This window comes from Desmodus rotundus, chromosome 3, assembly GCF_022682495.2.
Source record: "Desmodus rotundus isolate HL8 chromosome 3, HLdesRot8A.1, whole genome shotgun sequence".
Classification (NCBI taxonomy): domain Eukaryota; kingdom Metazoa; phylum Chordata; class Mammalia; order Chiroptera; family Phyllostomidae; genus Desmodus; species Desmodus rotundus.
Genome location: NC_071389.1, coordinates 13,380,418 through 13,398,859, shown reverse-complemented (window position 1 = coordinate 13,398,859; position 18,442 = coordinate 13,380,418). Strand labels below are relative to the sequence as shown.

General features: G+C 51.8%; 1 protein-coding gene across 3 annotated transcripts in view; it reads right to left on the bottom strand.

The window, feature by feature from the left end:
* Positions 1 to 293: 293 nt before the first annotated feature.
* Positions 294 to 18,442, bottom strand: part of ZBTB40 (zinc finger and BTB domain containing 40) — a 59,916-nt gene continuing 41,767 nt past the window's right edge. For all 3 annotated transcript variants that reach the window (XM_024554350.4, XM_024554349.4, XM_045190644.3), the window contains 12 exons: positions 17,132 to 17,268; positions 16,517 to 16,718; positions 16,018 to 16,151; positions 14,093 to 14,258; positions 13,317 to 13,784; positions 12,345 to 12,551; positions 8,995 to 9,159; positions 5,861 to 6,075; positions 4,560 to 4,722; positions 3,756 to 3,842; positions 2,401 to 2,627; positions 294 to 644 (listed from right to left, as the gene is read on the bottom strand). In XM_024554350.4, the coding sequence (XP_024410118.2) occupies positions 447 to 644; positions 2,401 to 2,627; positions 3,756 to 3,842; positions 4,560 to 4,722; positions 5,861 to 6,075; positions 8,995 to 9,159; positions 12,345 to 12,551; positions 13,317 to 13,784; positions 14,093 to 14,258; positions 16,018 to 16,151; positions 16,517 to 16,718; positions 17,132 to 17,268 (2,369 nt within the window). In that variant the 3' untranslated portion in view covers positions 294 to 446. The remainder of the gene's footprint in view (positions 645 to 2,400; positions 2,628 to 3,755; positions 3,843 to 4,559; positions 4,723 to 5,860; positions 6,076 to 8,994; positions 9,160 to 12,344; positions 12,552 to 13,316; positions 13,785 to 14,092; positions 14,259 to 16,017; positions 16,152 to 16,516; positions 16,719 to 17,131; positions 17,269 to 18,442) is intronic.

Sequence of the window (18,442 nt, the reverse complement as noted above, 5' to 3'; positions counted from 1 at the left end):
TCCCAGAATGGTCTGTGGGTGCTTTTCCCTTGATTTTAAGTGGCCAGAGGCACTGACAGTGTCTGCAGCCCCACTGTGTGGACCACGGTCCCGGGCCCACAGCTCCAGTTCTGCACAGAGGGCTGCCGGCACACTGCACCTCTCTGGTTACCCACAGCTCTTCCAGACTCGTTTCAGCAGCTGCCCTCCACTTAGGGCTGACAGTGTCACGGAGGCCACGGCAGGCCTGCGGGGAGGTCGGCCTGCCGCTATGGAGAGCGGCCATGTTGGCGCCAGTGACTCAGACATTGGGATGTCTTCCATCTTTTTTCCAAGTGAGACGAGTTTGGCTGGTGACAGGCTAAGATGCTCACCATTCAGGACAGCCAGGGGCGGAGGGCAAAGGGCAAGCTGTGGAGCTTTCTCTCTGCAGCAAAGGCAGGACCCCTCACTGGATAAGCAGCCACTCACTTGGCCTCCCCACAGATCAGGGTCACGGTGCCATCCAGCAGATCCTCCACGGTCACCGCCACGAGCTCCGAGCTGGCCTGAGATGTCTGCGAATCTGGCAGCGCCACAAACACCTGTGAGCCAGCAAGCTGGGTCTCCTCCAAAGTGATCACCTGCTCGGTTGCAGCCACCGGCGGCTCTGGGGTTTGGATCACCTGAAGAGGAAAGAGCACGAGGCTGCTCTGGGCAGTGTCCACAGTCAGCTCCCCAGAATTTACCTGGCTTTCATCTGCTGCTGTAATTATGGTATTTGTGTGTTCACCTGAGGAGAGCAATTACACGTGCCTAATGGGAGAGGCAAGCCCAACACACCGGTGATGCAAACGAGAAGGCAGGCAAACAATCTAAATAGCTGTGTGCCACTCTGCTGTAATTTGGCGCAGCATGCCTCCTCCGGGTACTCGGACTCTGTGATTACCCGCCAGTGAACGTGGGCTCGTCTCTCACACTGGCTTTCCCGGCTCGGGGACCACACTGCAGAGTGAGGGCCGTGTGAAGGGATGCTACTGCAGGCAGTCGGCTTCACGCTAGAAACACAGAAACTGGGATGGTTGACCAGAAGCCCTGACTTCCAAAAGTGGTGTCTCTGGACCTCGATCAGGTTAAGAGCCTTCTTTGGTGGCTACGTGGGTACAGAGTGAAGGTTACAGGAGGGGGAGCAGGGGGACGAAATGTGATTTGTCACCTTGCTCACTGGTCCCACCAGGCGGGTAAGGCTGCCCCCTCCTCTCCTCCACAGGCCACACAGGCCCCTTCCAAATCTGCTCTGTTAAAGGGGACCTTCCCCTCTCAGGGAGAACTAGTCTGTGCTTAAGTACCCCAGTTCCTGCCTGAACCTCCAAGTGATGTTTCTGAACTGTGGAGCTCAGGACAGCTTGATGCCCCCCGATATTTTCAAACCAGTGTGCCCACAGGGGGCACCCTGGCCCTTGTGAACCAGCCAGGAGTCGGGGGAGCAGGGCACCAGACACGAGTGGGCAGTAGCAGGAAAGCCAAACTCAGCCATGTCTCTGCGCTATTGGGAGTCAAGAGACCAGCTGTGACATTCAATCAGAAATCACCTGGGAGAGTAGTTTTCAAAGTGAGTTTTCCTTCCCTTTTAGCAATGGAATCTCTCTTTCCCCCAAAAGACATCGTACCAAGAATCCTAATAGAGAGAAAGCTAAAAGCAGAGCTCCTGGTCAATGTGGCAGGAGAAGCACCCAGAGGCCTGCCCGCCTGCCTTGCCCTCTGCTTCCCAGAGGCCGCGGCACGTGGTTTGGAAGTGACCGCTCCAGGTGGCTGGACGGGGACACACAGTCAGTCTGTGTCCTCTCCAGTCCACCCACAAATGGCTGCCAACGGGCTTCTCCTCTTCTGCCCACTGTCTCTGGAGAAGACGGGAAGAATGGAGGAGGAGCAGGGACACAGAGGGGCTGGAGCAAACAGCTTTGACAGGCATCAGGAGAGGCGGCTCCCACTGGGTAAAGATGAGGCCTCATGTGTCCACAGGTGCCCTGTGCCCAGCCCAGAGGAGCTACCAGGGCATCAGCTGAAGGTGTTCCCCACGAAGAGCTCATGTACCCATCCCCGAGGTTTCCCGCAGCTCTCACCAGACCTAACAGTGCATCGCAGGAGGCGGAAGTGCGTGAACAGGGAGAGAAGCCAAGGCGGTTCTGCTTTTGGAAATTCTCCTTCTGGGCTCCCACTGCTTAGAGGACATTCCTCATGTGGCCACCAGGACACTAGACCTTTCTCTTCTGTGTGGTGAGAGGCCCCGAGAGACTCGCGCACAGGCCTGCCTGTGATGGATGTATAGCTTACACGACCCTTGCAGAGCACCAGAGAGCAAGGCCGGTGCTGTGAGAGGGAGACCTCGAGAAGCCTTAGGAATCATGTCAGCAGCCTCCTGTCCGCTGGCCCCAGACTCACCTGCACTACCTGCGAGGTTGCTGCTTGGGTTTCAGGCCCCATCACCTTTGGGTGTTCGGATTCCAAGTGACCCTCCAGCTGGGCCTGGGAGGTGAAGAGCTCGCCGCAGAGCTCGCAGGGGAAGGTGCTCTCCGACTGCCTGAAGTGCTCCGTGGTGACGTGGTGCTGCAGGGCTCCGGGGAAGCGGAAAGTGGCTGCACAGTACAAGCACCTGAATGGCTGCGACCCTGGAGGAGGGAGACAGAAGGGATGGGCTGTGGGCGACATGGCTGCAAGAAACAAGAGCAGGGAGAGGGGAGAGGAGGAAGCGACGAGGACCGTGGTCGAAGGCAGATCCGGTGCTGTGGGACCGAAGCTTCCCCGAGCCATAGCTTCAGCAGCACCGGATGCAGGCTAAATCTGCCTCTGCTGAAGCCCGTCATTCATTCGCCCGCTTGTAATGATGCTGACGACACTATGTTTCATCATTCCGGGCAGCAAATATTAACAACGCTGGAATGGCTTCAGTGCCATCTTAGGGTGCTGTGGGTGAGGTGGCAGCCAGTTACAACCGTCAACGACTGTGCTTGGAGAACATGGAAACCTGACGAAGTCTGGCAGCAATAGCCGCAGAATGCGTGTCTGGGGCTTGGAAGAAAACCCCTAAGACACTGTTCCCTGGGGACGGTGGAGGTGGGGTGCATGTCTTTAACTGACAGGAACCCAAAGGTTTAGAAGAGAGGAGGCCAGAGGTGAACGTTCGGAACGTCTAGACACCCCCAGGGCAGGAATCAAAAGCACACCAGTCTCACAGGGCGCCCCGCAGACCAGAGCCAGAGGCCTCACCCAGCACTCTCGATGGCAGAATGTAACACTACGTGAAAACACGCACGCCAACAGTCTGAACTGAAAGTGACTCTGAGAAGCTGGGTCCTTACCTTAATTTATTTCTTCTGTTTTCCTTTTTATGTATGCACACAAGGGTGCACAAAAATCTATGTCAAATTAAGTCCAATACAGCACTTAGAGTAGCCAATAAGCTCTAAGTGACAAGGAAGCATAGTTTAACTGGCTCATTAAAAAGGGTGCGTCTCATAACCAGCCCTTCGGATTTGATGAGACATAGCAGTGACAATGACAATCACAGAAAACACTTGTGGGACGCTCCCTGGTGCCAGGCTGCTAAGTGTTTTCTGTCTGCTAACATATTCAATTCTTACAGTGACAGGATGAGGTGGGAGTGACAGCTGTCCCGTTTTATAGATGAGGAAACTGAGGCACGGGGAGCTACCGAGCTGGGCTGCACAGCTGTGGACAGTGGAGGGGAGAGTCACCACCGGGCACTGCAGCTCAACAGCATCCCCAGGGACACTGACCTGAATGCTGGCACTTGATGTGAACTTGAAGCAAAGCTGGCGTGGGGAAGAGCTCCTTGCACTGGTCACACTCATGGAACTTCATGTCTGCGAAGCACATGAGGGAAGAGGCAGAGGGAAAGGACAAAAGGATGGCTCTCCGAAGCTGGACAGCACCAGGGCAGGGGCGGGGGTGATGGCTAATGCTGAGCAGCATCTGCCGAGCGCGGGACCCGCACCTACGTTGACACGTTAGTGCGCTCTAGGGGCAAAGGCTCCAGCTCTGGGTGCAGGCTGCCTGGGTGCAAACAGGGGTGTGTGAGGATTATGTAACAAAGCACAGGTGGAGCGCTTAGCCCTGGGCCCTGTGTTTAGGAAACTCTTCCTTACTGCTGGCTGTGGCAGTCATCCCCAGATTTACCTGCCAGGTAGGGATTAATAACAGAGCAGGGGGAAACAGGCTCAGAGAAGTCACTTGCTAAGGTCATGCAGCTGTGAGGGCCACAGTCAGGGTTTCCACCCAGAACCTATCTGCCACCAAAGCTGCCCGCTTCCAATGTGCTGTGGCCGATCGTCACTCGGGGGCTGGCAGGGGCTTTCCCTGCCCTAGGTGTCAGGGTTTGAGAACCACCACCACTCAAGCTACTATTACTGATGGGCCAGGGAGCCCCCTTCAGGCGTGCTGGGTCAGAACAAAGGTCACTGCCGCAGCACATGGCACTCCAGCATTGGAAGTTGGGATTCCGGGTCAGAACCCAGGATGCCATGTCACTGATCCGCTCCTGCTCACTGGCTCACACACCCTGCCACTGGCTCCCAGCTCACCTGCGTGTTCTGTTTTGATGTGCTTCTTGTGCTCAATGGTGTTGGGAAAGGTTTTGTCACATGAGCTGCACTGGAGTGACGAGAACTTAGAAGATCGATGGTTCTGAGCGGCAAACACGTCAGGGTGGTGGGTCCGATTGTGGTACCACAAACCAGACAATTGCTGCAGGAGATTGGGCAAGTGTTAGGGTTTAGAACGTTCCAGCAAGCTGGGGAGCTCGTAAAGCCCTCACGAGAGAGAGGGAAACGTTCTCAGGCAAGCTCATGGATGCCGAATCCCAGTCTCACCCGTCACACTGAGTGCTGACGTGACAGAGCCTAGTGTCAGCGGGAACAAGATACCTACCCATTTCCCGAGAGGCCACTACGGGACAGGGCTCAGCAGAGAAACTCGCTGCTCACAACCAGCCTGAGAGGGAGGAGTTACAACTTCCCAGGGAGGCGGAGGCTAAGGCGCAGAGGGGTAAAATGACTTGCCCAGAGTCACACAATTAGTGAACAGCAGGAGCAGGATTCAAATGCTGGCACCTTTCTTCACCGCCAAGCTGTGTCTCACTGCTTCCCAGGGGCCCAAGGTGCGGCAGGGCACATACTGTCCCTACTCCACAGGCAAGCATCCCCCTTCTTCCTGGGCTCAGAGAAGCATCGGGACACTCTCCCTGCAACCCCATGGTTTCCTGGAGACAAGCCCAGGTCTTCCTCAGCTCTATCTCTGATGTTGCAGCACAAGGCTTGGTACAAAGTTAACTCTCAACCTTTGTTGAAATGAAATTAGCCGCTGTGTTTCGCTCTCTAACCCAAATCCTACAGATATCAGCGAGGACCAGTCTGTTCTCTGTGGTCTTAGAGTTTCTCAAAGATGCATTTTTTTTCTTAGTTCTATATGGAGTTTCACTTAAATCACACACCAAATTCTAATGTAAAAAGGCAGAGCCCTTCCCTGGGAATTAAAAAAAGATAACTGTGCTAAAGAAGGGAATCCCGGGCAGTGTTACACACCCTACTGTCATTCTCATGTCCCTGGACACATGGGGTCAGTAGGTTCTGAAGAACGTGAGTTCCCCGGGGGAAGCAGCTCGCAGCTGAGAGGTGTGAGAACCGCTCCAATTAGAGCCCCCCACCGCATCCCTCCAACCAGACCCCCTCAGGGAATCTGAATTATGACAAGCTGCGTCTTCATGAGAACCAGCCAACTCTTCATCTCTGCAGATGAGAGGTGCTCCACAAGCCACAAAATGGGAAGACCAGAGGGAGCGTCGTCTGGGGACAGGGCGAGAGCTCCCAGGGGAACGTGGGCTCACCTGGTAGGCCTTGTTGCAGATCCCGCAGCTGAAGGGCTTCCCTCCGACGTGGGTCACCATGTGCCGCTCCAGCATGGAAGGGGCGCTGAAGATCTTCCCACACGTAGGGCAGGGGTGGTACTCCTTGGAGTGCACCTCGTGGATGTGCTTGCGGTGGTCCTGCAGAGTGGGGAAGCTCATCCTGCACTTCTTGCAGTCGTAGGGGTCTTCTATGTCTGGTTCCACGAGAGGAAGGCGCGGGGAAAAACACCACAGGCAGCCGTCAGCCATGTGTGGGAGGCTGTGCACAGCTCCAGACACCAGGCTCTGTCTAGAGGTCATGCAAGGTCACAGACTCCAAGGACCAGAAGTCAGTACAGCGATCACCTGACTACGCCCTATCTTCATCCTCAGGTTCCTCCGAGGCTTCTGGATTAACCACCTGTGAGCATCGAACGGCTCACCTCAATTCCTCCTTGTACATCTTACGAGTTAAATTCCATTCTACGGCTTTCTAGGGGGTCCGGCTCTTGCTCTTCCCCTGCCTGCAGTGGGCATTCTGTTTTCTAACTCTCTACAGAGATTTCCAACATACTCCCCAGAGCATCACCGTCTCCTTTGTTGCTGGTTGTATGAATGACAGGAAGAACGCTCCCTTGCTCCCCACTTTAGACTTAATAAAAACACTAGTGGGTGAAGTTTAATGAGCACCACGTAAAAGGCACGTTCTCAGTGCCTCACATACATTAACCCTCTCAATTCTTTCAATAACCCCGTGGGTAGGTTCTATTATCGGTCCTATTTTACAGACAAGGAAAGTCAAGGCTTAGAGCGGTGGCCAGTGGCACAAGGAGGAGATGGCTGAAGTAGGTAACAAGCCCAGCTTTCATTCCCAAGGCCATGCTCCGAGCTATGTGCTTAATTAGACATGCCGACTCTTTGGTGGGGTATCAAAAATCACTAGCAGGATGAGGAATGCATTTGCCATCCCTACGGTAGGAAACTTCAGTCTTTTTCTGAAAACAACAGAAAGTGAAATGTTTTAGTAATGGAATCCTCTGCCCACAGGAAAGGAGCAGCCCACAAGCCAATCTTCCACACGCACCAGTTCAGACTGGTTGGGAGACTCTGACACGCAGCAGCTCAGTATCATTAACTGTTTCCCTGTGGCCACGCTGACATGGTGCTCTCGAAATCTCGGTTCTGCTTTGTCTTTTAAGACACTCTGAAGCAGTTCTGCACGAGCAGTGATGTGGTCCCGCGAAACGGGTAAGGAACAAAGAGAGGGACCCGGATGCCGGGCCTGCTGCCTGAGACAGCCTCTCAGGCATGGCAAAACGTTTTGGGCCCTCGCCACTGTGGAAACTGAGAGCGTCCCCCGCCCCTTTCCTGCCTCCCACGTCATGCTACTGGGAAAAGGAGACTGAAGCATGACGTCACTTAGGTTGAGAGCTGGAGAGCATCCTGCTAAGTGAAATGAGCCAGGCGGTGAAAGACAAATATCATACAATCTCACCTCTAAATGGAACCTAATCAACAAAACAAACAAGTGAGCAAAACAGAACCAGAGACACGGACATAAAGAACAATCTGATAGTGACAGTGACCGGGGCCAGGGCTGGGGACGTGTGAGGGGATAACAGGAACGGAGGAGAGGGGTAAAGTCAAGGGACATGTATAAAAGACCCATGGACAAGGATAACGGGGGAGTATTGAATGTGGGGGTGTGTGGCTGGGGAGAGCAATGGGGGGGAAATGGGGACAACTGTAATTGAATAACAATAAAAAAATTAAAACAAAAGAAAAAAGAAAAGCTTGACAGGACATTGAACTTGTGGTGCTGGACGCTAGCCAAGCCCACTCATCTGGAAGTCCACTGTAGCCGGGTGTTTTGGACACGCTTGCAGACTCTTTGGGGGTGGTGCGCTTCATATTCCTTCTGAATTGCCCAATCTCCAGCCATGGGCTGGGCACACAGGAGCTCTGGCAAAGTCCTTTGCTGGCTGACTGACGACAGACTCGACCGTGAGGACATAAAGCCCAGGCTTGTGAGGCGCTGTGTTTGTGGATGCTGGAAACTGGTGTGTGGGGAGAAAGGGCAGGGATGGGAGAGGGGAAGGCGGGTATGCAAGGGGCATGGTGCACAACAGACAGGCTTCGGTGGTGACAAGCAGCCCCCAAGAGAGCCGCTCTTGTCACCAATACCCCTTTCTGGCACCCACTGAGCATTTTTGTGTGCTAGGACTGGGGCTTCCTGCTTAGGTGTGAGAGCTCACTTCCTTCTCACGACAATTTAAGGTGCTAGTGTCATTATTTTCTTTAGTTTACAGCAAGGGCCCGAGAGACTTAGAAAGGTAAAGGAATTTGTTTAAGGCCTCAAGGAAGTGAACAGCAGGGTTGAGATTCAAGCCCAGGCCCGAGTGATTTCAGAGACCACGCTCTTAACCCCCTGCTGAGTGAGCCATGCCGAGGACACAGCTGCTGCAGCGACAGCAGGTGTGTGACGTGGCTGCCGAGGGCCCCACGCAACCTCCTGATGCTGTAACAGGAGCCACGGTCCCCTTGCCTTCCTGTGCATGTATTCGATACAAGTGTGTTTCGTCGGTGTCAGTTCTAGCAGAAGGGGAGAGGGATGGGGGCAGACCCCACCAACTGAGTGACTACAGTGGCGTTTGAGAGAATGCTGGCAGAAGGCTTTTAAGCAAGCACGACCAGGGACCAGGTATGATGGTGTGCTCGGACTCAAGGGTGCCGGTTGCTCCTACGGGGAAGGTCGGGCATGACTGTAAGATGAGAGTGGGAAGGAGGGTGGGGGTAGGATCCAGACACTCGGTGGACTAATGCGAGCACCCCGGTGCTCTGCGAGCCTATCTGTTACAGAGGCCCTCTCCTTCAGCCAAATGGGGCCAGGTAGGCTAAAAAGGAAGACAAGGAAACAGCCCGCCCAGCGGAGCAGGCATCACACAGTGACATGTTAAATGGGATTCCCCTTGAGACAGAAAGGAGGGGCTCTGGGCTTTGCAGGAGAGCAGGGGAGGGGAAGGCAATGAGCGCGGCCCAGCTCTCGTAGAGCGACAATTCTGTTGTGACTGCTGCCTGTCTTCTCAGGGCCGGGTCTGCACGGAATGCCCGCCAGCCACAATCTCGGTACATACTGTGAAAGGTGTGCAGGTGGATGGAGAGGCCGTTGGCTTGTCGGAAGCCCTTGCCACAGTCCCTGCAGACATACGGCTTGTCCCCAGTGTGGGTCCGCACGTGGCGGGACAGCTCGATGGACTGGGCAAACACGGCATCACAGTACTGACATGCATACATTTTTCCTGGAAACATACAAGAACATGTTAGAGCCAGCACTAACCCTGTACGGCATTCCTAAGAGACAGTCATATTCTAAGGCGTGTACCGGGGAAGTACAATCTGCGAGGTGAGGGCACAACGTCAGGCAGTTTGCTTGGCATCCCATCAGAGGGTGCCTCACAAACACAGCTGACTGAACAGAGGTGGTGTCAGTGGGTCTCCCTACCCTGAGGAATAAGGCAGAGTTCTTACCACACAAGCTCATCCATCTTTAACCAGGCCATCGCAAGTATGAAAGAGCTCATTCCACTCCCAGGAAACAGACACATATCCTTGTGCCCAGAAACACCCAAGTCTGAACCCCTTGAAATATATTCAGTAGAAAAATGCAGTAGCACATAAAGATGAGAGACATGGATTCCGAGAAGAGCCAAAGCCTTCTCTCCGGGACTTGCTGTAGTTACTATAAATCACTTGGCTTCTCTATCTTCTCATTCATGTGGTAATGTAATGACCAGACTGCCAAAGACTGTTATGAAATACAGGTAAAGGGCAAGTCTAGAGAATTAGTGTTTGTTAAAAACCAACTAGACCAACTGTACCTTCAACCACCCTATGGGCCAACAGAGAAGGGAAATCAGTGAGGTGAGGGTCCAGACCCCCCAAATCCTAGGGCCGCTCAACTACAGCAATCAACCTCATTTTCTTTTGCCACATTGGGCTTTGAAATAAGTTTCTGTTACAAAAAAAGGGTGTCTTAAGCCAAGAGTTCAAGTTGCTGAGAAGCCTCAGTCTCAGCCTCTTCTGCACCCCAACTTCCTAGACAGTCTCATTGCAGAGTGGTGGGTCCCATCTGCACACTGACAGCGCCCACATTTCTATCTCCGGCCCCCAGCTTCCCCCAGAACTCCAGAGCTCTACGTCCAACTGCTTATCACTCCCTACCTCCGTCTGGAAGTCTAGGAGGAATCTCAAACCCATGACGTCCAAAACAAAGCTCCTGATTCTCTGCCCACCCCCAGCACTCCAATGTCCCCCACTTCAGTAAATGGGAGCATCATTTACTCAGTTGCTTATGTTGAAAATTCCACAGCCATCCTTACTTCCTCTCCTTCCCACACATCCCTTATCCAATCCATCATTAGTCCTACTACTTCTACTTTTAACAATGTATCCCCAAACTCGAACCTTTCACACCTCTCTGCTCCCAACACAACTCTGGCTGACAACTCCAAAACCTCTACACTGGATATGGCAATGTCTCCCGCCTCCCTGTTAATACTCTGCTCTTGCCCTATTACAGTTTACTGTCCAGAGTTACCTCTGAAAGATGTAAATCGGATCCTATCATTCCTTGGCTAAAAACTCTCCTATGGACTCCAGGGGCAGACAGCATAATGCCCCAAAGATGTCATGTCCCAACCCTGAAAGCTTGGGAAGATTGTTAGCTTACACGGCAAATGGGACTCTGTAGATGTGAAAATTAAGGATCTTGAGACGGGAAGTTACCTTGGATTGGACAAGTAGGCCCAATGTAATCACCAGGGTCCTTGTAAGATGGAGGAAGGAGAGTCAGGGGACGAGGCATGATGGCAGAGGCAGAAACTGCAGTGATGCGGCCATGGGCCAAGGAATGTGGGCAGCCTTTATGGGCTGGGAAAGGCAGGGAGTGAATTCTCCCCAGAACCTCCAGAAGGAAAGCACTTGGCCAAAACTTTATTTAGTCTTGTTAAGATCATTTTCGACTTTTAACCTCCAAAGTGGTAAGATTATACAGTTGTGTTGTTTTAAATCACAGCTTATGATACACAGTTCACATCAAACCAAAGCCCTTACCTTGGCTTATAAGACCTGCAAGATCTGACCTTTGGAGACCTCTCTGATCTCCTCTCTCAACACTCACGCCTCCACTCTGCTTCAGCCCCTCCTCGTTTCTCTGGGCTCTGGAACAGCTCCCGCTCACTCCCGCCTGCGATGTTTTTCTCCTAGAGCTTCCACGGGTTCCATCTCTCACTTCATTCAGGTTTCTACTCAAATCTCAGCTCTCAGAAGCCTTTTCTGATGATACAAATTGTGTGCCACCCCAACCCTGTCATCGTTCTGCTGGCTACCCCGCCTTATTTTTCTTCATAGCAATAACCACTATCTGAATTTAGGTTACACGTTTGTCTATGGTCTGCCTTACCCATTGGGACGTCAGCTCCATGGCGGCAGGGGGTGTATAGTTACACGATCCCCGGTACCTGCCATAGGCCTCAAGAAATTCATTTACTCAGCAAATATTTATTGAGGGCCTCCTATTGCCGAGGGCTATTCTGCGTTCCACAGATACAGCAGTTAAAAAAGAGTCTAACAGTTGTGCCCTCCTGAAGCTGTCACTCTCACGGGGGAAGACTGACTGTGAACCAACTCACAAAGCAGGTAAACCATCATGAGACAAGCACGGCCCAGGGCAGGGGACTGGGGGCTGGGTCACCGAGACTTCGCACAGGGTGCCAGCAAAAGGTGAGGTGAGAGAGCCTCTGCAGGGTTTTAAGCAGAGGGGACACAGGATATGGTTTAGCTTCAAAAGGACCCCTTGGGGCTGTGTCCTGAGAACACTGTCCAGGCAAAGGGTGAGGGAAGGGCAACAGCTGGGAGGCTACGACGGCAATCCAGGGGGGACAGGCAGCGTTACCACTCACACACAAGTGCTCCGAGCTACACACAGAACCCTCAGGGACGGCTGCTCCCCAGTGACTGGCCTGGAAACCCCTCCTGCCTCCTTCCTGGTATTGCTGCGCATGACACCACCGATGACGCTGCCTGTCACCGTCCTGTACTAGACACACTCCACACCACCAGCTCTGTGAGCACAGGACCAGCCTAGTCACCAGCACCCGTTACCGCCCGATCCACAGTAGCTGCTCAACCAAGGTCTGTCTCATGCTCGAAGGCCACCTTAAAGCGCCAGGAATTCCTGGCTTTATGTAAATTCTGTAACTGTAAAGTTGTAACACTCCGTTAGTCAGCCTCTCTTCAGAAACTCACCGCGAGCATCTGACATGCCTGTCCACATATGTGCTCCTAGTCCTCTGTGTGCCTAGAGATTTTACATTCTGTTTCGTTTTCAATCTCCTTGAGATACATACCATGCCTAATTCGAGTGGGTTTTTAGGCAGCTCACGCGGAGTCTGCAGGAGAAATGAAGACGTTCTCCACCCCTTACCTTCTGAGTGCTTCTTCTTGGTGTGGTAGGCCAGGGCCGAGGCCTGGGTGAAGGTCATGAGGCAGTGCTTGCACATGAATGGGCGGTCCCCCGTGTGAAGGCGGAGGTGGTTCTTCAGGGTGGAGTTGGCTGCAAACTTCGCCCCACACTCCTCACAGGAGAAAGGCTTCTCGTCGAAGTGCTCGGTCAGTTTGTGGTACTGCATGCCTAGGGAGGCCGTGCCGGAGAGATGCTCGCGGAGTCATGCAGCTGCCCCACATCCAGCCCCAGGACGGGCCCTAACAGCACGGCCTCGGGGCGGGCACTGCCCGTGGGCTTCGACCTCCCACGGCCTTGCTGCTCATCACAGTCCCTGCTGCCCATCTGCCCCGCCCAGCACTCCGAAGTCACCTCGGTCTCACTCGTGGTTTAATCAGGCATGAAGTGTCCTAGGTGTATCTTTCCTCTCTCTCTCTCTTTCTCTCTCTTAAATAGGACCCAGTCACCCAGAAAGAGTGAAACAAAACTCACTTTTACGTTTCATTAGTTTTACCCAACATCTGGGGCAAGGGAAAATGATTCTGAGTATGCGTGCCGTGATTTCTGTGACTCTCGTGTATTATGAAGAAGCAAGCGATGCACAAAAGCCCGGCCGTCGGGTGTGAAATAGCTGGTTATCGTTACGAATAACGACAGGCACGACGTCCTGAGTACTAACTCTACTGCAGGCACCGCGCCAGGCGTTCGGCTCTATCACGTTAAATCATCCCAACAATGTGAAACATACGAGGCACCAGGGTGCCTACTGCTGGGGCAATTAAAGTTCAGAGAACTTCCTGCAAAGCTCACGCTCTTCTCAAACCACCACCCTGCCTCTGCGGGAACCTGCTCTGTTCTCTAAGGCACCCACTGTGTACAGCTAGAGGCGGTCCTGCAGTCCAAACTGCAGCATGCAGAATCACCACCCTCAGAACTCCACACTCACGAACGTACCTGAGGCATGCGCAAATTCTCTTCCGCAGAGGTCACACGTCACCGGAAGCCTCTTCTTCTTCTTCTTGGGGACATCAGGCTCTCCGCCTGCACCGTGAGCCTCCAGCTGATGCTTCTCCAGCTCTCTCTTAGAGTCCCTGGTCTCACTGCACTCCTTGCACTGCACCTGTTTGCTCTTGGCCACCCGGCAGCGCTTCAGGTGCACCTTTAGGCGGCAGTAGAAGTGGAAGCTTTTGTCACAGGCCTTGCAGATGAAGCTCTTCTTGGCGGAGTCTGGGGAGGAAGAAGTGTCTTTCTCCTGCTGTTCTGCCAAGGAACCAGTCTCTCCTTGGTCGTTCTGCTTCCCAGACTGGCCGTCTTGTTCAACTGGCTCGGCTGCCTGTTCATCTGCTTTGTCACGGGCTTCAAGGTGAAATTTGTTACTCACCTTCCACCTTTCCTCCTCTCCATTTTCCTGAGTAAGGAAACCTGCATGGGAGACAAAGCACATGGCCTTGGGAATTCTCTAAGTTTCTACTTTGCTTTCTAACATTTCTTCTTAGAGGAGAATGCAGACTACTTGAGACCCTCAGAAAACTCTGAAGCAAGACCACTGTCATCTTTACTTGATTTACACAGTGTCATTTTACATCTATGTCTGTGACTTTTCTAAGTATTGAGAGCATATAAAACGAATAAGGTAGCTAGGGATGAGCTCTCATATGAACTGCTGCCTCTTCTCCCGAATAGCAAACAACCCGGGGGCCCGACAGGACGCGCGCCCCGCCGCGGCTCACCAGCGGATGCTAGCTCCTGCATGACAGGCTGCAGGCCTGGGAAAGACCTGTGGGCGCTGCACAGGAGCTGACACATTTCCACGGCGGAGGCGGACTTTCCCCTGGCTCTGCTCAGCGCTCTCGGGGAAGCTTCAGGGCTGGCTGTCCCAGAGGAAATGCTCAGGATCTAAATGAACACCGCGAGACAAAGGTTTGTGGTTAATACCGGCAGATTTTCTGAATGGCTTTCAACTTTAAAAAAAATAAAAGCTAATCAGGGGGAGGCATTGCCCCATCTGTAACAAGTTTACTCGGCTTGTGATAAATGTAGTCGTGAGCCCCGTTTTCAAAGACCAGGGGAATTAACACAATAAAAAAGGAGGCGCATGGGAAGACACGTGCAAATACGCAGAAGGTGCACGCAAGGAAGCAGTAAGCATTTTCAGTGGAAAATGCCCTCCCAGCAACCAGGAATCTCCCGAAGAACTTGCCTAGATCTTAATATTAAGAGCTTGGAAAACTGTAAGGTTTTGTTGTTGGTGTTTCTGCCTTGAAGGTCAATGTCTGGAAGTAATTTTGCATGATCAGTGCCTTCACATTTTTAGATACTCAGATGCACCCTTTTAAACATCATCTTCTTTCATAAAGAAACTCAGCTTTTTAAAGAAAGGGCCTTTAAAGAGGCTGAGAATATTATTTCAAAGCCGCCCTCTTTCAGAATGTTAGCACTATCAGCAGAAAGACTCAGTATGCTGAGAAAATAAAGCAAAACCATCCACAGATGGCCAAATGGAGTTTTCATTCTGGAAGATGTTTTATTCCTGCTCTTTTCAAGTCTATCTAAATAAACCTGATGTCCCCGGAGGTAGGCATGAGACTAATTAGTGAGGCTAAAGCTGACCAAATGCAGAGGCCCCATCTCTGAAGTCCTGGCGCGCTGGAAGGGAGTCCAGCAGATGAACCTTCCCTCTGAAGTCCGCAGAAACATGTGCCATCTTCTCCCCATCTGAGGGTCAGACTGAGGTGGGGCCGTTACCTGTGTGGACCATTAGGAACCAGCTCTTTGGCCCTGGCTGGCGTGGCTCAGTGGACTGAGCAACGGACTGCTGCGAATCAAAGGGTCACCAGTTTGATTCCCAGTCAGGGCACATGCCTGGGTTGCGGGCCAGGTCCCCAGTGGGGGATGCTTGAGAGGCAACCACACAATGATGTTTCTCTCCCTCTCTTTCTCCCTCCCTTCCCCTCTCTCTAAAAATAAATAAATAAAATCTTTAAAAAAGAAAGAAACCAGCCCTTCTGTACACCTCCCATGCCTACTTGGATCGAAAGGCATTACAGGTGAATTTGTGGTTTAACTTTATGTTCCTTTATAATTCTTCCCCACGCAGGATACACGTGATCCTGAAGTGGACGTCCGTGAACTCTCCCCCAGTCCCCACCTGGTTTTTCTGGGATGCTGGCCACACTGTGAGAAGCCTTACAGAAAAGGAGCTGGCACTATTTGTTACCCCATATGGGCAAAAGCTTTGTTCTATCTGTGTGTATCTTGGCTGTTTCTAGAAGCCAAAATGGAGTGTGTAACAAGATCATTTTACTTTCCTTCCTCTAAAAGAAGCTGCTTCTGAAAACATGTTAGAGAACAGTACTATGGGTCCCTTTGAGTTCACTGAGGTTCAGACAAATGGAATAAATCTAAGTTTGAGTCACATGAACCTGGGTTATACTCTGGCTTCACCTCTGACCAACAGAGCATCCTAGACAAGTTACTGAGCCCTTGGAGCCTCAGGCCCCTCGTCTGTAAAATGTGCACAGCGGCTACCACTTCATTGGGAGAGTCAAGGAGCAGATGTGCTGGGCAGCAGCGGGCTCCTCCCACGGAATGAGGTAGTCCCGGGTACTCACTCTGACCAACTCCCCGCCAGGGTGTGTTTTTATTCCCACCGCACCTCCTTCACAGTCTCCGCCAGGCGCTCCTCCTCCGAGGTAAAGCCCTTGTCTTCCTGCCTGTGCTGGATGGCCTCTAGGATCAATCTGTGATGCCTCAGGATCGTTTCAAAGGCAGCAGTTTCTGGGGTGGTCACTGAAAGAAAGGGAGTGGAAAACTTATTAGTAAAACTATGAGCACCATTTTTGGCTCTGGGAATTCTCTGTACCTTTTCTCAACTCAACTCTTCCTAATGAGAATCCACTGCACCCGTCTCCTACCTGGGGCTGGGAGCAAGGAAAACAGCACAGAGCACTGCACTCTGAGTATAATTACTAATATAAGCTTAGATACTTACTGCACATTTTATTAAAAAAGGTTTACAACCTGGATCGAAATCACTCGTCCTTGCTCCTAATGGTAGGGATGTGGAAGATTAGCATAAGAGAGTTCTTTCTATCTCCCGACAAGACTGACAATACCTCTAGTGGGAACAAAGGCATGACGGGTTGGTGACCCACCTGACCGGAAGAAAGCATCGGCACCAGGCTCCCTTCGTATTTCCTCCAAGAGCCGGTTCAGCGGGCAGGCCTTTGTCTCCTGAGCCATGAGCAGCAGTTGCCAAACGGCTGTTGCAGAGAGAGTCTGCTTTTCTAGAACTGCTGACATCAAAGAAGTGAAACCACCCGAACCAGAGTCACGTTTCACAAGCTTCTCCATGACCTTCAAGAGGCAGCACAAACATACATGTAAGGGGCTTTCCGGCCACTGGCCCAGCTGCAGGGCCACAAGTGTGAGCACTGGGTCCCCCAGAATGGATTCCTGGGGGGCAGTTCTCAGCATCCTTCACCTCTCTCAACCTGAGAGATTTTCATTTGTAACTAAGTTCTTCATTCCTCCTGCTGAATGCCTTTCCTTATTACTGCAAAAGTTACAGCTACCTACTTGTCACGCAGCCTCAGAAACTGAATCACCTTCTATTTCTCCTCTATGGACTCCTTAGCATTTCTCAACATAGCTGTGTGTGTATATTTCTATAAAATATAAATATGCTTTAAAAGTATATATGTTCATCTTTTTTCCTACTATCTCATTGTATTCCCCGCCCCATCCCCCCGCCCGGCTCCCTCTCTTACCTCTCTTTCTCCAGGGGCTAAACTCTTCACGTGTGGGATCATTTGTAGTAACACCTGGTTGTCTGTGAAACTCTCAGACAGGTTTTCGTGGTACCGCCTCAATAGCTCAGTCCCATAATCATCAGGGCTCGCTTGGACTGTAAGGACATTAGCAGAACAGTGATGCTCCACAGAACACACCTTCCTTTGGGGCTGCTGCTACACAAGTCCAGGGGAGTGATGAATGAGAGGAAGAGAGGCATCAGCACAAGAGCCCCGTCTCCTCTGGAGAGCAAGCGCAGCTCCTGGCTCGGGGCCTCAAACCTACACGTGTGCTCGGGTCTCCTTCAATCTACACATAATCACTTGGTGCTTCAGGGGCACAGGACCACTAAGCCTTTGAAAGTTAGGGTCCGGTGGAAGAAGCTAGCGATTGCTCGACGGGGCGGGGAGGTAATCAGAAGGCTGCACTTGTAAGAGATTCAGATGTACGGATCCCAGGGGTGTCAGCCATCACGGCTGAGGTAAAGGGTCCATGTGCTGGTCCAGAAAACTGGCAGGCATGAGTCGAGACAGTGCTAGTGAAGCCAGCCCACTGTTCTTCTGTTTATACGCCCTTTGAGCCCGTCTGCTAGATCCTCTCCTAAGAGGTCAGATTTATTTGAAAGTAAAGAAAAATCAACACCATCAGCCACTTCCCATAATTTTGCAGATATTTTAAAATGTATTTTCCTCTTTGGCCCAATAACTCTGCTTCTGGGCATCTAACATTAAGAAATGTTTTGAAGCAAAAAAATACAGTCTATGTGCCAAGGTATTTGTCACCACACAGCTTGTGGTGATGGCGATGGTGGTGATGATGATGAAGATGACAACTAATATTTACTGAGCGCCCATTACATGCTAGGCCCTGTGCTGAATGTTTTGCATACGTGATCTCACAGTAGCCACAGAAATGAACGTGACAGGTGCCTTTCTTCTCTTTATGTCACAGAGGAGAGAATAAGGTTCACTTGGGCCGCTTGCTCAGGGTCACACAGCTACAAAATGAGTCAGGATGCAAAGCCAAGTGGCGTTGACCATCTTAATCATTATGCTACCTGTGCACCAAACAGCATCCTTACGATGGGGGGTGCAGAGCCTTCAGAACAGGGGTGTAGGGAGGTTTTTTGTAACGGGGGAGACATTGATGTTATACTGTTAAATGGGAAAAATTATAAAATTATAAATATGGTAGAGTATCTCAACATTATACAAATAATGTGATGGACAAAATATGTCAATGTGTGAATATCGATATAATCAAGTAGTAGAGTTTAGGTTTTCTTCTTT